At 38.7% G+C, this 14502-nt stretch overlaps 1 protein-coding gene across 1 annotated transcript in view; it reads left to right on the plus strand.

The window, feature by feature from the left end:
• Positions 1 to 14502, plus strand: part of LOC139717457 (receptor-type tyrosine-protein phosphatase delta-like) — a 143630-nt gene that overhangs the window by 74156 nt on the left and 54972 nt on the right. The window contains exon 22 of the mRNA XM_071628963.1: positions 471 to 540. Coding sequence (XP_071485064.1) covers positions 471 to 540 — 70 coding nt within the window. The remainder of the gene's footprint in view (positions 1 to 470; positions 541 to 14502) is intronic.

The raw sequence follows: 14502 nt of genomic DNA on the forward strand, positions 1-14502 counted from the left end.
TAAATTGTACATTTTCATCTTCTTCCTGAAAACCTCATGATGGATTTTCGTCAAACCTGGCAAGTAGCATCCCTAGGGGATCAGGATCACAATTTATCAAAATGAGCACCATACCCCACCCAGAGGGCCCCAGGGGGCCCCAATCCCCCCAAATTAAGGAATCTTTAAAAAAATGGGACCTTATTGTACATTTTCATCTTCTACTTGAGAGTGCCTGGTCAAATTTTGGTAGAGCTGTGAATAATTTAGATTAGTGACTGCGTGAAAGGTGAACTTGCGATACTCAGGTGAGCGCTAGACCCGCGGGTCTCTTGTTGTTGTAGTCACTTGTTTCTTACACATAATGTGTTTGCATCTACCTTAGATGTTCCAATTAACAAATGAAGTGTACATGGAGAGAATTTGAAATATAAGATAGAAAGATGAATGTTGAAAACATGTTCCATTCATGGATGGCGTTTTCCCGCTAGGTTCGAGGCGTGACCAGCGCTGGCCCGGGAGACTGGAGCGATGCCGTGAGAGTTGGAACCAGCGAAGGACGTGAGTCAAGTCTTACAGTCTGAGAATCAATATTTTGTGATTCCAGTCTATACTGCTCTTCCATTCGTACTTACAGTAAAAGTAAACGCCATTGGAGTTATTTTCAAGTATGAGTTGAATCAGTGAGTAATCATTTTATTGGGTATTATTTACTTATTTAGGGATTTTTTTTTCAAATTCATGATTAACAAATGACATCAAATATGTGTTATTGTAAAGAAAAAAATGCCCATGTGCTTATGTAGATATTTCACACAATAGCATGAATACACATGTACACATAATTATGCAACCTCAAACAAACACGCACAAGTTGCTTAAGAATGTGGCTAAATGTATTATAGTCTTACGTCTGACTTGCTCGGAGTTAGTCCTACACATTTGCATTATGCCATGGAATGAACAGTAATCACTGTAATTATAACTTTGAAAATTACGATTGCGCTCGACTTCTTACCCAAGTTAAAGAATGATGGCCACTCATGGGAGTCCCTTGTCTCGTTAATATGCATGTCGATTATGGAAAGGAAGAGACACACTGTCAGCTGTGTAATGATTGTAGAATTGATTTTGTCCAAACACGACGATGTCCACTGTGGCAGGCGACAGTGATGCGTTGCGGTCTTCATACTGGCGCCGACAATGGTGGCGCCATTTTCTGTCATGCCTTTTTTATCTCGTCTCCGAGTTGACATGTTGTCGCCCTTTACAAGGCCATGGAAAACACACGGAAGAATATTGCTCTAGGAGACGCTTCTGGTGTAGATCACGTGATTTACTTTGAATCCATGAGGTGTAAAGTGAAGGGAAAGAATGATTAACCAGCTTGCGAAGTCTTCAGAAGTTATCTTGAAAGTGAACAACTGAATCAGCAGATGTTACAATTAAAAATCTTACGGGAACACGGAGAAGTCATAATAATGGAGCGAATATGTTAATGCAAAACCAGTCTTCGTGCCGGCATGTAGCTCGTAGCATGTGACTTGAACGTGAAGTATCCCGTCATTGATATTCTGCGTGACCATTCAAGTTCAAGTAAATGTATCTTTGGACAGGGTTCGTTCTGAATTATACAATACAATGAGCAACATACATCGTGGAGGGGTATTTTTTTATTTGTCTTCAGATAGAATCACTCTTGCCACTATGGCACCTTGCAGGATATTCAACTGGCGAGGTGGTTTTTGCACAATTTTACGCGATTGGTCAGCGGCATGGCAGGCACAAGCACAAGCCCCTGTCTTTGCTAGCCTACAAATGCCAGGCATGCGGCTGTCTGGTCACGAATAGTTTTGTGCTTGAGTAAAATGATGACTTACTGGCTGCAGTTGAAATTATTGAAAAGCATCAGCTTGTCCCATTCAAATAGTCATGCCCCAATTATAAGAAACAAGGAGTGAGCACCATACATACCCTTGCACTTGTAGGAGCTGTTATTCCTGTCAGTATTGTAGTTTATCTAAGTCCAGGGGACTGTTTCATGAATTAAAGTTGTCGGCCCTGACAAGTTGTCAGTCTCCGACAGTTTCAGTAAAATCCTTGGTTTTGATTGGCTGTGAAGCTCTGCTCACTGACTGGTGCTATGGTAACTGTCAGAGACTGATATCTTGTCGGGGCTGACAACTTTCATGAAACGGTCCCCAGATGGTTACATGGGTTGTCGACAATTCACACAATGTAGAATGTTCTCACTCTATACCACTTGGCGAAAACAGTCATTTCATTTGCGTTAGTAATCAAATCGATTTTCTAAATTGTGGTTTTCACAGAGTTTCTAGATAATAGTATTCCTCTTAACGATTGTTATTGAAGAGAGAAGTTTCGTAATATTCGTGAGATGTCTTGTTGTTCCAAGAAAGATGCCCTGCCTTTTTTTTTTCTTTTTTTTTTTTGGACAAAGTTAGTGTTACACCTCGACAGCAACACTGATACTGACATCTGTTCTCTTGTAGGATCTACAAAAAGAATAGACGGAGACAACCTATTTGGTTCAGTAACCATGAAGGATGTGGTGTTCAGAGAGCACAATGTCTAGAATAGCTCTAATTGGCTAGATATTTGACTTCCGCACATTTTTCCACCCAAAACAAAATGATAAAGTATTTAAAGCCTTGGATTTTATTACATATCACATTTATTGAGTGCCTTCCGCAAACATTATTATTCTAATTCAGAGATCCGTACTGCAGCCAGGAGGATTTACGAGAAATGACGAATGACAAACTAACGAATGTATTATCTTTATTCTCTCTTTATTGTCGAGATGCCAGACTGGTACCTGTTTGCTGACTGTAGTCATAGTACTAGTCACAAGGATGAACCACAGAGGGTTGATATCATGCAAATAATTTCAATGTGCTGTACATTTGTTTTTCAAACTGCTATAACCTTGAGACAAATTCCTGTTTCGTGTTAGAAATAGAATGGGGTCTTTTAGAAATCATTGTGGTATTCCAAGCTATATTTGGCATCTATATTTTGTTTGATGTCCTGTCCACGGAATACCAAAAGAATAGTGCGTCATCTTCCTCTCTTCTCTCTTACCTTTTACCGAATCATTTTTCTGGCATTCTTTATATTCTTCACTGCAAAAAGTCCGGTGTTAAATATGAAACACAGACCTGGTGTTAAATTTTCGGTGCTCATTTATGGTGTTAGATTAACACCTCCGGGTGTCATTTCAAATTACAAATTTGTTTTTTGAATAGTTTCTTAGTTACTGCACTTCTTTTTGATTTTGAACTTCAACAAGACGATCAAGAATTTTCCGATAAAGTACTTGATTTTTGAAAAAAAAAGTGTAAACACATTTACACCACAGTAACACCAGTTGGTGTGGTCTCCTATTGAAGCTGGACGGGTGTTATACCATTGACATTAACACCAGCTATATCAAATCAACACCATGCGGTGTCATTATTGAATTAACACCAGCGCAGTGTCAAAAATATCACCAGATAGAGTGTCAAATTAACACCACGAAGTGCCATCACAATACATTTTCTACACCTTTGGGTGTGGTCCTCTATTGACACTTGATCGGTGTTAGATTTAACACCCGTGGTGTTAAATCTAACACCGATGTTTTTACAGTGTTCAATCTCTCTCTCTTTCAATATATGTATCCCCCCCCCCCTTTTTTTTCTCCTTCTCCCTCTCTGGCATCGCCTCTCTGGCATCGCCTAGGCGCGCCTGTTCCAACAGGGCATTGAACCGATACTCTTTTGTCCTGATGTAGATGCTGTTTCCACTGGACCACCTAACTACATGATAAATTGCAATGCGCGACTCCTTCATAATGAAGCTAAGAGAGAATATACAAACAATCATAACCTAGATATGGGTATCCACGGTAGGACATTTGGTCAGTGACTATACGAAGTGTTGAAAGGTTGGTTTTTTTTTTCGGAGTGGGCAGGATAAGAGACCCAGTTTACGTATTGTGAGACGGTCTTATTATCTTTCATCTATTATCGTTATTTATTCTATTTGTTCTATTTTGCTATCATTCTGTCTGCTTTCGTTTTTATTCTATTTCGTAATTCTATGGGTGACCAATATAATTCTATGAAACCGTGTCAGTGTATACCATGGTAAAACCTTACACTACTCAATTTTCACTGATGTATTACACCCTTTGTACGTTTGGTTTGGAAGAACGTGCCTAAGGCCTCGGCGCACCGAGCATGATAACAGCAATGGTCCGGGTTTTGTTTTTGTTTTTTGTTTTGTTTTGGTTTGTTTGTTTGTTTGTTTGTTTTTTGGGGGGGGGTTGTTGTTGTTGTTGTTTGTTTGTTTTTTTGCTTTGGCACGCCAAAAGGAACCATGTCTGGTTCTGTTACAATATCACTTCCCCGCCAATTATTTCGTTACAAAATAAATCTTCAAATGGCGATTTTGTTGTTCTTGACTTTGACGTAAGAGTTAAATTTTGGATGATTTATACCATAATCATTGATTTTTTGTTTATATTTTTATAGAACCACAGCAAAAACCAACCAAAAAACAAAACAACCCCCCCCCCCCTCAAAAAAAAAATGGACCGTTGCCGTTACCGTGCTCGGTGTGCCGAGACCTTAGGGGGGGTTCAGTTTAACCTAACAGCAAAATAATGTTTACCGTCAAGGCAAACTCATTTCCGGTGATATCTGGTTAAAGGATTCATCAGAGTGTAATCAGTGAAACTCGAGATTCAGGTTACTGACTCAGTGATGATTCGACACTCTACAGCATGTTTTGCTCTCTTGACAAAGACCCTTCCAAGGAGAATTCTGTCGAGACAGTATAGACCCTGGTGAAAGCATTGTCCATGTTATGTCCAATGGGGGATATCACTACATGGCACGTTTCCCATGGTAACTCTTTCTAAGATGATGTCATGTCTTTAGAAACAAAAAACAACCAAACTCACATTTTTCAGGCTAATGCTTCACACCAGTAAGTCGAATACAATGTGATTACGTAACTGTCAGCGACAAATAAGGCCAAATTTCACCACTTGGCTTTTTCGCCCGCAGACTTTAAGTATGACGCTCTGCCAGAGTCCTAGCTTCCTGACAGGTTTTAAACTGACGTAATGATATCTAGCCCTCAAAACCAAGTCGCTATCTCCAAGGTCAGGTATTGGTCAAAACACTATACCCGATTGAAGCAATAAATAGAATGTATGCAACAAACCTTCATTCATTACATTTGTGAAAGCGTTCACGCGAGGAGTTAGAGACTCATATTCATATCAATACCAACGCAGGGATGCTACGAGATACCAACGCAATGACGGTAGACATGAAACAGAGTATTGGTGAGTGATATCAAGCGGCTTTTGAAAACAAACCTTTCGTAATCGGAAAGCTTTGGATATTCGATAATTTGGTGAATGGTGTGTGTTATCACTAACTTGAATAAACTTGTGTTCCATTGTTTACGTCAGTAGGAAATGATAATCAGTGTTGTGAGGGCAACAATGATAGGAACAAGATTTTCTTCACTCCCTAAATGCATGCGCTGGTGGTTATTCATTGGATTTACTGAATAATGTCCATTATTTATCTTCTCTTTCAAAATTGATCCTGCATTTTATCATTCACAAGTATAACTGACAGAAAAAAAAATGCATTATGATTACGAAAAAGGCAAAGTTATGCAATGATTTAACAAACTTTCTGAGGAAGACTGAAGTTTGAATTTACTATAATGATATTATATGGCATGATGTTATGGCAGTCGTTATAGCCACTTGTGCTTCAAAGTGGATTAAGTTGAATTTCCCAGTTGCAAATACAATCTTCGTGTATTTCATCCTCCCTTTTTTATTATTGCCGATAGTATTTCAAAGTGACTACTGATGTACAATTTTTGCAGAAACGCTCGTGATTTATTGTCATTACCGGTCGATGTTTTGCTTTTCATTGCTGTACACGGCTTGTTTCAGCACCGTGTGTCCTCGTGCTACACACGTGTCCAGCCTGATGTCTGTTTTAAGAGTAAATAATGAATAAAACAAAGGCGAAGAGGAAAAAAATAATGCCAGTCAGTCAGAGGGGAGTATGTCACCACGTGCCTCCGATGATCTAACGGTGACGGAAGTGACAAAGTGTCATGGATTCGCATCCAAATGTCATTTCTCTAATCGTCATCAAACGGTTTGATACAAAGCGACTTCCGTGTACATGTTTGTGCGTCTATCTGTTTGTCTGTTTGCCTGTCTACTCTTCAAAGCTTTTGCTCCGCGTAACATTATTCAGCATCCTTCTTACGCACCGGAAGTGATTATTCATGTCACGACCTCCCTACCTTCTACCTGCATTTCCGTTCGTCATGACTGACATGGGTTTCACCATGACCCAGGGGTCATATGATTGAGTCGGGTGAGGAGGGAATGGGGGGGGGGGGTGAGGTAAAGGAGTGACAATCCGGTGAATGTCGACTAATCTAGTTACATGACGTCATCTATTTAAGATTACGAATAGGTGAAACTGAATTCAACACCTTTACACTTGTCATGCTTTCATTTCATAATGTTGTGTCATTAAACGGAATACCAGCTACAAGCGCAGCTCTAATGTTCTGTAGGCAATGGTAGGGGAAGCGACTTCGCACCTGTTTTCGCACTGAGTAAGCTATTTGGTGCAAATTTTTAAGGTTCCATTACGTCATTTGCCGAAACTTCACGAAAGAAAGCAATTGATAGCGTTTTCTGTTCCCAGTGTTTTTTAATGGCCAAATCCTCGAATCGGAAGAAATCATGGCTCGTCACTGTTGTTTTCATTGTTATGGGTGTATGACGTCATTTGTCAGCGAGTCTTTCTTCCTGTTAATACCATCCTTCAGAAGTCTAATCAATTGTAAAATGTTCCATCGAAATAGCGACGGTGTCAGTGTACGTCTCTTCACTCTACACCTCTACAAGTAAAACGAATGAAAACAGCGATACACGATAGAATTATTACTCATGTATTATGGAACATGTGTCAAGGTATTCAGTATAGAATAACATGTTATGACAAACAATATAACCTCCAGGATCTTGCTTGTCATAATTCGTGCCTGAGTGAACGTCTTTTGGTGGTACATCAAGCCTATATCTGTCAGGAACAAGACAATGTTTACACAAAAATATGTTAGAGTTCCTACCTTTAAATTAGTCAGAGTGTCCACGCCCAGACAGCTCTGCTAACAGCGGTGTGAGCAGCAAGCCTGGCTCGTGGCACGTTGAATGCACGGAGAGATCCAGGGTAGCTTTGTTACCGTATCGAGGGTTCTTTTGATGGAGAGCCTTGATTATTATATGGAGGGGAAACTCTTGTCAGAACCAACTGTCTATCAAAGCAAGAGTAGAGTCGACTAGTTGGCAGGCCTGACGTCATCATATTTGAACGAATAATCAAATTCAATTTCAATTCAATTCGATTTTTTATTTTCCATCCCAAAGAGTGAAACAAAATATAAAACATGCATCAAGCAATAATATTGTTTGATCAATTTGAAAAAAAAAGTAACGCTATGTAAATCATAGAGTATATGATAAGATAAGATATATACATTCAAGTAGAATAACCACGTTTAACATCTATGCATGCTTTGGACGTTGACAATAAAGTAAGTATGGAAAAGAGTGGTCAACTGAAAGGCAAGCCTGTAATACGTGGATGACTCAAAAACATAATAGATAACTATACTTCATTGTTATAATTATTTTAAAGTGCAAGGAATGCAAATCCAAGCTAATTTAACAATGTACAACCGGCAGGCACTATTGGCAGAGCCGCGTTTACCCAACAGAAGAAGAAGAAGAAATAATAATGACACCCGTACCTCGATCACATGTTTTTATCATGTAGCTATCGGATCTGTTCTCTATCGCCGTATATAGAGGCTGAACCAACATCACCGTAACAATCACAAACAAGAAATCTTGATATTTCCATCACGAGTGGGTTCTTCCCAAGAAGTTGTAAGTTGGCAGGATTGGACATCTTCGTGAATATTTCGCGGATGAGTGTTCGTACCCAAAATATGCTATATCGGGAACAAGTGAAATCAGAAACGACGGCGATGACGATTATTGTTTTAGAGATGTTGTATTTTCTTAAGGGAAATGATAACACTAGCGTTTAAGAAATCATGTTACACTTCGTTCGCCTCAATTTCCATATCATACTAGTCGTCCTTTCTTGATATTTGTCTATCATTCGGGGGTTTTTTTCTGTCGGAAAATGAAACACTGCCACTTAGTTCAAGGCAAAGCAAGAAATCAGATAATTCAGTCAAAGGTATAATTAAACTGCCTGATTATACAATCAACATTTTGAAATTATATCAGCTATAGCAGTAGCATTTGAAAACTGATTACATAGTATGTCTCCTATGTGTTCAAGGGACGTCTAACAGTTATCGACAAAATTGTGACTTAAAGGTATTTAGGGTAGGGGGAACCTTGTCAAACTGGTAGACATCTTCATAGAATTTGAATCCTTAGAAAAGTGAATTATCGGCTTTTCCTTTCTGAATTGATCTGCAAGCCCATAATTCAGATTGTAACTGCTGACCGAATTACTGATAAATTCACATTTGTGTAGGCATTCGGTCTGAAAGCATATCGGTAAGCCATGTCCATCTACATCTTACAGTTCAATTTTTGATACTCGGGAGTCATGGGACCAGTATTTATTACTTTTACAGTCAGACCGCTTGTAAGTTTGGGGTTTGTCATGGTTTTACCTCTCAACAATGAGTAGAAATACTACTCCAAACACTGTTCTGCTACTCTTTATTTTTAGAAGAAATCTCTCAGACAACATTGGACAATGTGCTATGATTTGGATAATAGACAGTCAGACCAATTAATCAGCGATTCACCAGTCATTTGTTACTTAATTGGCATTTAGAGGAAATGTGTCTGATAGATAAGATTGAACAATTCTGTGGCTTTGGTATAGACAAGATTAAAAGGAAATCACTCATTGGGCTGACTGTCTCCTCTCGCGACGTACCATTTAATGACGTAAGTCTTTCCTGCTCGGGATGTCTTTATATTCCCAAACTTTTCTCTAATACGTATTCTCTTTTTATCCCCACTTCACAGCTATTTTGTGTCTCCATTTCGTTGGCTACGATGTGCTTTGTCGCTCTATTCCGTTTTCTCTCTGCTTTTCCTGTGTACTAGTTTCTTCCCTGCTTCGAAGGGTCGTGTCTGCCGGGCTTTCACTTGGCATTGCCTTCCTCTGCTTAGCTGTGTCTCTATAATATTATTGCTCCAATGTCCGAAGATAGTTAGCACCTGCTGAGATTTTGTCAACAGCACTCGCTACGCATTCAAACTGAAGGAAATGAAGGAAGCCACTCTTTTCCAGAAATTTAATACAAACACTTAATTTTGTGGAATTGAGTCTAAGAGAGAGAGAAAGAAAAACACCTTTTACTCACTATAATAAAAAAAAGTTACCCTTTAGACGTTCATGTGTGCCTCTCCGAGGTTGTAAAATAATCTACAATAAGCTACAAGTAGACCTAGTGAGTTTAAAATCAAGTTGAAAATTCATCCTATAAATGCTATTAGTTTGCATTATGTATGTCATGTTAAGTATGTCATGATTTGTAATGCGCGGTACAGAGTATGTTATCATAGTATAGCTGCGCAATATAAGCGTCCTTTATTATCATTATTATGTTAAACACACACATACACACACACACACACACACACACACACACACACACACACACACACATTAAGCTCGGCATCTCGCTTTTGCTAAATGGGGAGCTCATCACTTGAACGAAGGACAACGTCAATTGACTCTACTTATTTGTTGAGCTGAAGATCAAGTCACAGAATTGATTCTCGTCACATTTTGTCGAAGTTGACTCTCTTCAAGTGGCTAACAGAGTTTTTATTCAAATGAGTGGTCTACATACGTATTAAAACTTGGCAGTCTTGTACAATATTTGTGGCAATACTTGGAAATAGGAGTCCCGCCAGCGTGGGACGCTTACGTAAGTTATACCCTCTGGAGTCGAGTGGGGGCATCCCAGTGGATCCGCCAGTAAAATTTAGTGATGCCACGTCCTCAACTTCAGCTTGGCATTCTTCTTTAAACTCTTATCTTCCCGTACGTCTGCTGCCAGTTGGACGGCACACTATACTTCCTTTTCCCTCTAACGTCCGCAGGTCTTTTAGGAGGAGCCATGGTAGTCACAGCGTCATGGATTGAGTTTGTCCTGAAATTCAAAATCACTCCAAGCTGTAACAACGACGCCAGAAAATAGTATAACTTATTATGATAGTAGTAGATGACCAGTATATGGATGGATAATATGTCTGATTTTGAAAGGAGATAGTTTGATTGCTCCCAGCTGAGATGTTCAAACGATATAAACTCAATTTGATCTTTTTTGTAGCCAATCATTGATGATGCGGTTGGATGGGTTTCGTGACGCACGAATGCTTAGAGAGCGAAAAGTCATGCGCACTGCTGAAAACATTTTCTTGGATTCCTTTCAGATAACAGGAGCTCAAGAGCCTATAAAGTGCACATGGCTGGATAGCCCTATCCTCAGCCCAGTCATGTCATGAAAGACGTACTCTAAGTAGGAGCGAAGGGGACTTCAACGATACATCCAACAAAAAAAAAAACGCTGACCAGTGCTAAAGGTCTCACCTGATTTCATGGTTTGTCTGTCGTTGTATAGGCTCTGTATGTTTCCGGTAGGAAAAACACAAATAACACAAACTCACTTCCCATGCATACTTGAAGCTATGTGAATATTGGATATCAGTTGCTAATAATAATTATATATTAATACCAGCAATAGTGACCCAGTTTTTGGTTGCGATTTATTAAAGTGACGTGTGCCATCAACAAGCCACATGTGCAATTGATTAGAAAACAATGATGAAAATATATCTATCTTTAGCTCTGTGAATGGCGAAGATCGTTTAAATCCAATTTAAGGCCAAAAATCATTGTTCCTAGTTGGAATGCCGTATTGAGTGCTGAATAAGTAAATACCATAAAGAGTTTAATTCAGTTTTTGCCAAGAATATTCCACGCTGTCTTAATTGATGAACACCGCGACTGCACAACGGCGAAGAAAAGAGTAGCGTTACTGTCACTTTTGAATTATTGATTGATTGATTTTTTTTCTTTTTTTCATATGTAAATGTAACCCAAAGTCAGTTGAATAAACTAATTGAATATAATGTTGTTTGAATCAGGTTGAACGGTCGAAATAGGTGAGTGATCAATCCAAATATAGAACATTATTCCATGGTAATGCGAAATGAGTACGATCAGGTGTTATTTCATGCATATATGCAAACTTAAGAATCACATGTGCCTGCCGCTCATAAGACAAATTAAACAACTCTAAATATAACAGAAAAACAGGAGACCATCACCATAACCAAACGCTTGACGAGGATATAGCCTCAGAAATAGTCGTCTATGCAATGTGACAAATAAAGCGGATATATTCGAATCACCATTCATTGAATTGAGACTTTCACCTTTGTGCCTCTATAGGACCCTGATAGGCTCACGCCTGTGCGCGATTTGTAATTGCTAGAACCTGATACTATATGTGATGTCTTAATCAAGGGTAAAGAATGGGATTAACCCGCTTACGCAATTTTAATGAGAATTGCACTGAATAAATTCAGGATAAGAATGTAAAACATGATCTGTCTATAAGCAGTGGTAGACAGATACACATTTGAAATGACTCTTTTTAGAAACTTGTATGAAAAAGGACCCATCATATCCAAGACACCACGTGAGAAAAGTGGGGAAGGCATTAGGAACTGCCACTCTTATGTGAAAATGGCGGTGTTATTTGAAAATCTATCTGGTCTCGATACGTTCTCCGAGAAACGCAATTATGTCATTCCGTCACTTTCGGAGAATTACGGGGATGCGCTCGGGGACAAAATTAAAAAGATTCGTGAGTCATCGCAGCGAAATTAGACAGAGAGAAAAAGAGAGAGCCTGAGTGCAAATTGAGCTGATGGACGTTGTGTTTGAACAGGTCGTTCCAGCTGACTCATGAATAATGACAAAGATTAATATTTGACAATGCATGGTGGACCGTACTCTACCGCCGCCTTGGAAAACAAAACGAATATTGAAAGGCGCAGAAGTCTCTTTTTTTTTCTTTTTTTTTTTGCCGCGCTTTTCGAAGCTGAATAAATTAGCACAGGGTCACTCGGCTGTACCCCTCGCTGCCTTTCTTGAAGTGTATGCACAGATCACTTTTCCTTTACAAACATAAATACACAAACACACGCCTGTCAGCACACACACACACACACACACACACTCACACACACACGCACACACACACACACACACACACACACACACACTCGTCTCTCATCTCGTATTACATGAGTCTTTCTCTACCATCCGAATTCTTGTTTTGCGTGTCTCACATTTCCTCTGCATCTTTTCTTACTTTCTACCTCTCCCATTCTCTCCTCACCCCAGGTAGCCTCTTAATCTTTGTCTTTAATCACACTTCTCCAGAATTTGATCTTGAGTCGTCATTAAGTTGTTTGCTTTGATCTCACGTTGTGTCGAGGAGGAATAAAGAGGAGCATTTCTCCCTCTGTCTCACCCTCATCCCGATTTCTTCCAAGGATGCACCACGTCCTCCACTCCATCTCATGTTTGGGTCTAATTTTACATCACCATCCATTTTTCCTTCCAGCCAACATTTCCCCTTGCTTCGTCTCCCCCACTTCTCTTCGGTGTTATTTTGTCTCCACCCTTGCATACGTCGGTACGGATAATGAAGTATGCTTATACTTCTCTTTCTTCCCACACTCCGTTTCGCTCTCTCCTTTTTTTTTATGTACACACATTATTTTTAATGGTGTTTTTATTCGAATTCCGTTTGATGTTGCCATCGTTTTCACAATGAAACCAATACAAACATTCACCTTGATCGATATGATCAGACTGAAAAAAAACCTCTGCTAATCGCACAACTTAAACAAAGACGTACGCACACACACACACATATATAATAGCTATGTTTGTGTGTATGTATGTATGTACTTTATGTATATATATATATATATATATATATATATATATATATATATATATATATATATATATAATATATATGATAGTAGTGATTGAATACAAACATATGCTTATATATCTAGCATACATATTTTGCTGTTATAGAATACAAATATGCTTGGTCACGATGATTGTCAGTCCGGGGATGCTGGGTATGGTGTCACTGTGATGTAGGAGTAATATGATATGGGGGACCCACGATGACGAATCAGCGATCAATATGAATTATTGATGTGAGTCAGTCAACGAGATGTCACCGCGATAAGCAACAACGGACAACCGAGAATGAAAATGATATGATTTGGTGTAATGGAATATATAATACCCCATATATCACATATACGGAGTATATGATATGAGGATATATATATATATATCTGTCTCTTTCTCTTTATTATATGGATAGATATATATGTATATAAATATATGTATATATATATATACATACCTCCCCGCCATGTTTTTGAGTTTAAGCCCCTATTATTATTCGTATAGTGAAAGAAATTACACGTATCGACAGGAACGATCTCTCGCACTATATGTATATGTATGTGTATATTTATATGTATATGTATATGTATATGTATATAGGGCCTATATATAAATATATATTCTATATATATATATATATATATATATATAGAGAGAGAGAGAGAGAGAGAGAGAGAGAGAGAGAGATATGACAGTGTTTATTATATCATTAGTAGTCTGGTAGGAATGGGGGGTCCCCATGCACCCCCCGAACACATTTTTTTAACTTACTTTTTTGTAACCCTTAGGGTGTCTACTTAATGAATTTTTTTGTTCCCAAGAAAAAATCGTGTCCCATGGGGGTCATTGGCGGCCATCTTGGCAGCCATCTTGGATTTTCAGGGAAAATCATTATTTTCCATAACTTTTGAACTACACAGCATAAAACAATAAATAAAGCATTTCTTCAGGGTAAACATGACACGAGGAATCGATTGCAATGGGTATTTACATGATTAAAGCAAGTTTGAAACAAGAAAAGCCTAAAAAAATGCAAATTTTGGTGTCATTTTCACCGAAAAATACCTCAATAGTTTAACTTTTAAATTACACAGCATACAGGGACAAATAAAACAGTACTTCAGAATTAATACGGCATGAGGAATCGTTTGAGATAGTTACTTACATGATTAAAGCAAGTTTCATACAAGAAAAGTCCAAAAATGCGAGGAAAACGAGTGTTGATTACTTTACAAATATTCCCCAGTAGTCCATATACATATACACGAAAATCTCATACCTCCTAAGAGTGAACTCACCACTTTTTCTTAACAGTCTGGTAGGAATGGGGGGGGGGGGTCCCATGCACCCTCCTTTTTGTATCCCTTAGGGTGTCTATTTGATT

This window comes from Diadema antillarum, unplaced genomic scaffold (assembly GCF_040938485.1).
Source record: "Diadema antillarum isolate AM-2024a unplaced genomic scaffold, OU_Dant_1.0 scf00000075, whole genome shotgun sequence".
Lineage (NCBI taxonomy): Eukaryota > Metazoa > Echinodermata > Echinoidea > Diadematoida > Diadematidae > Diadema > Diadema antillarum.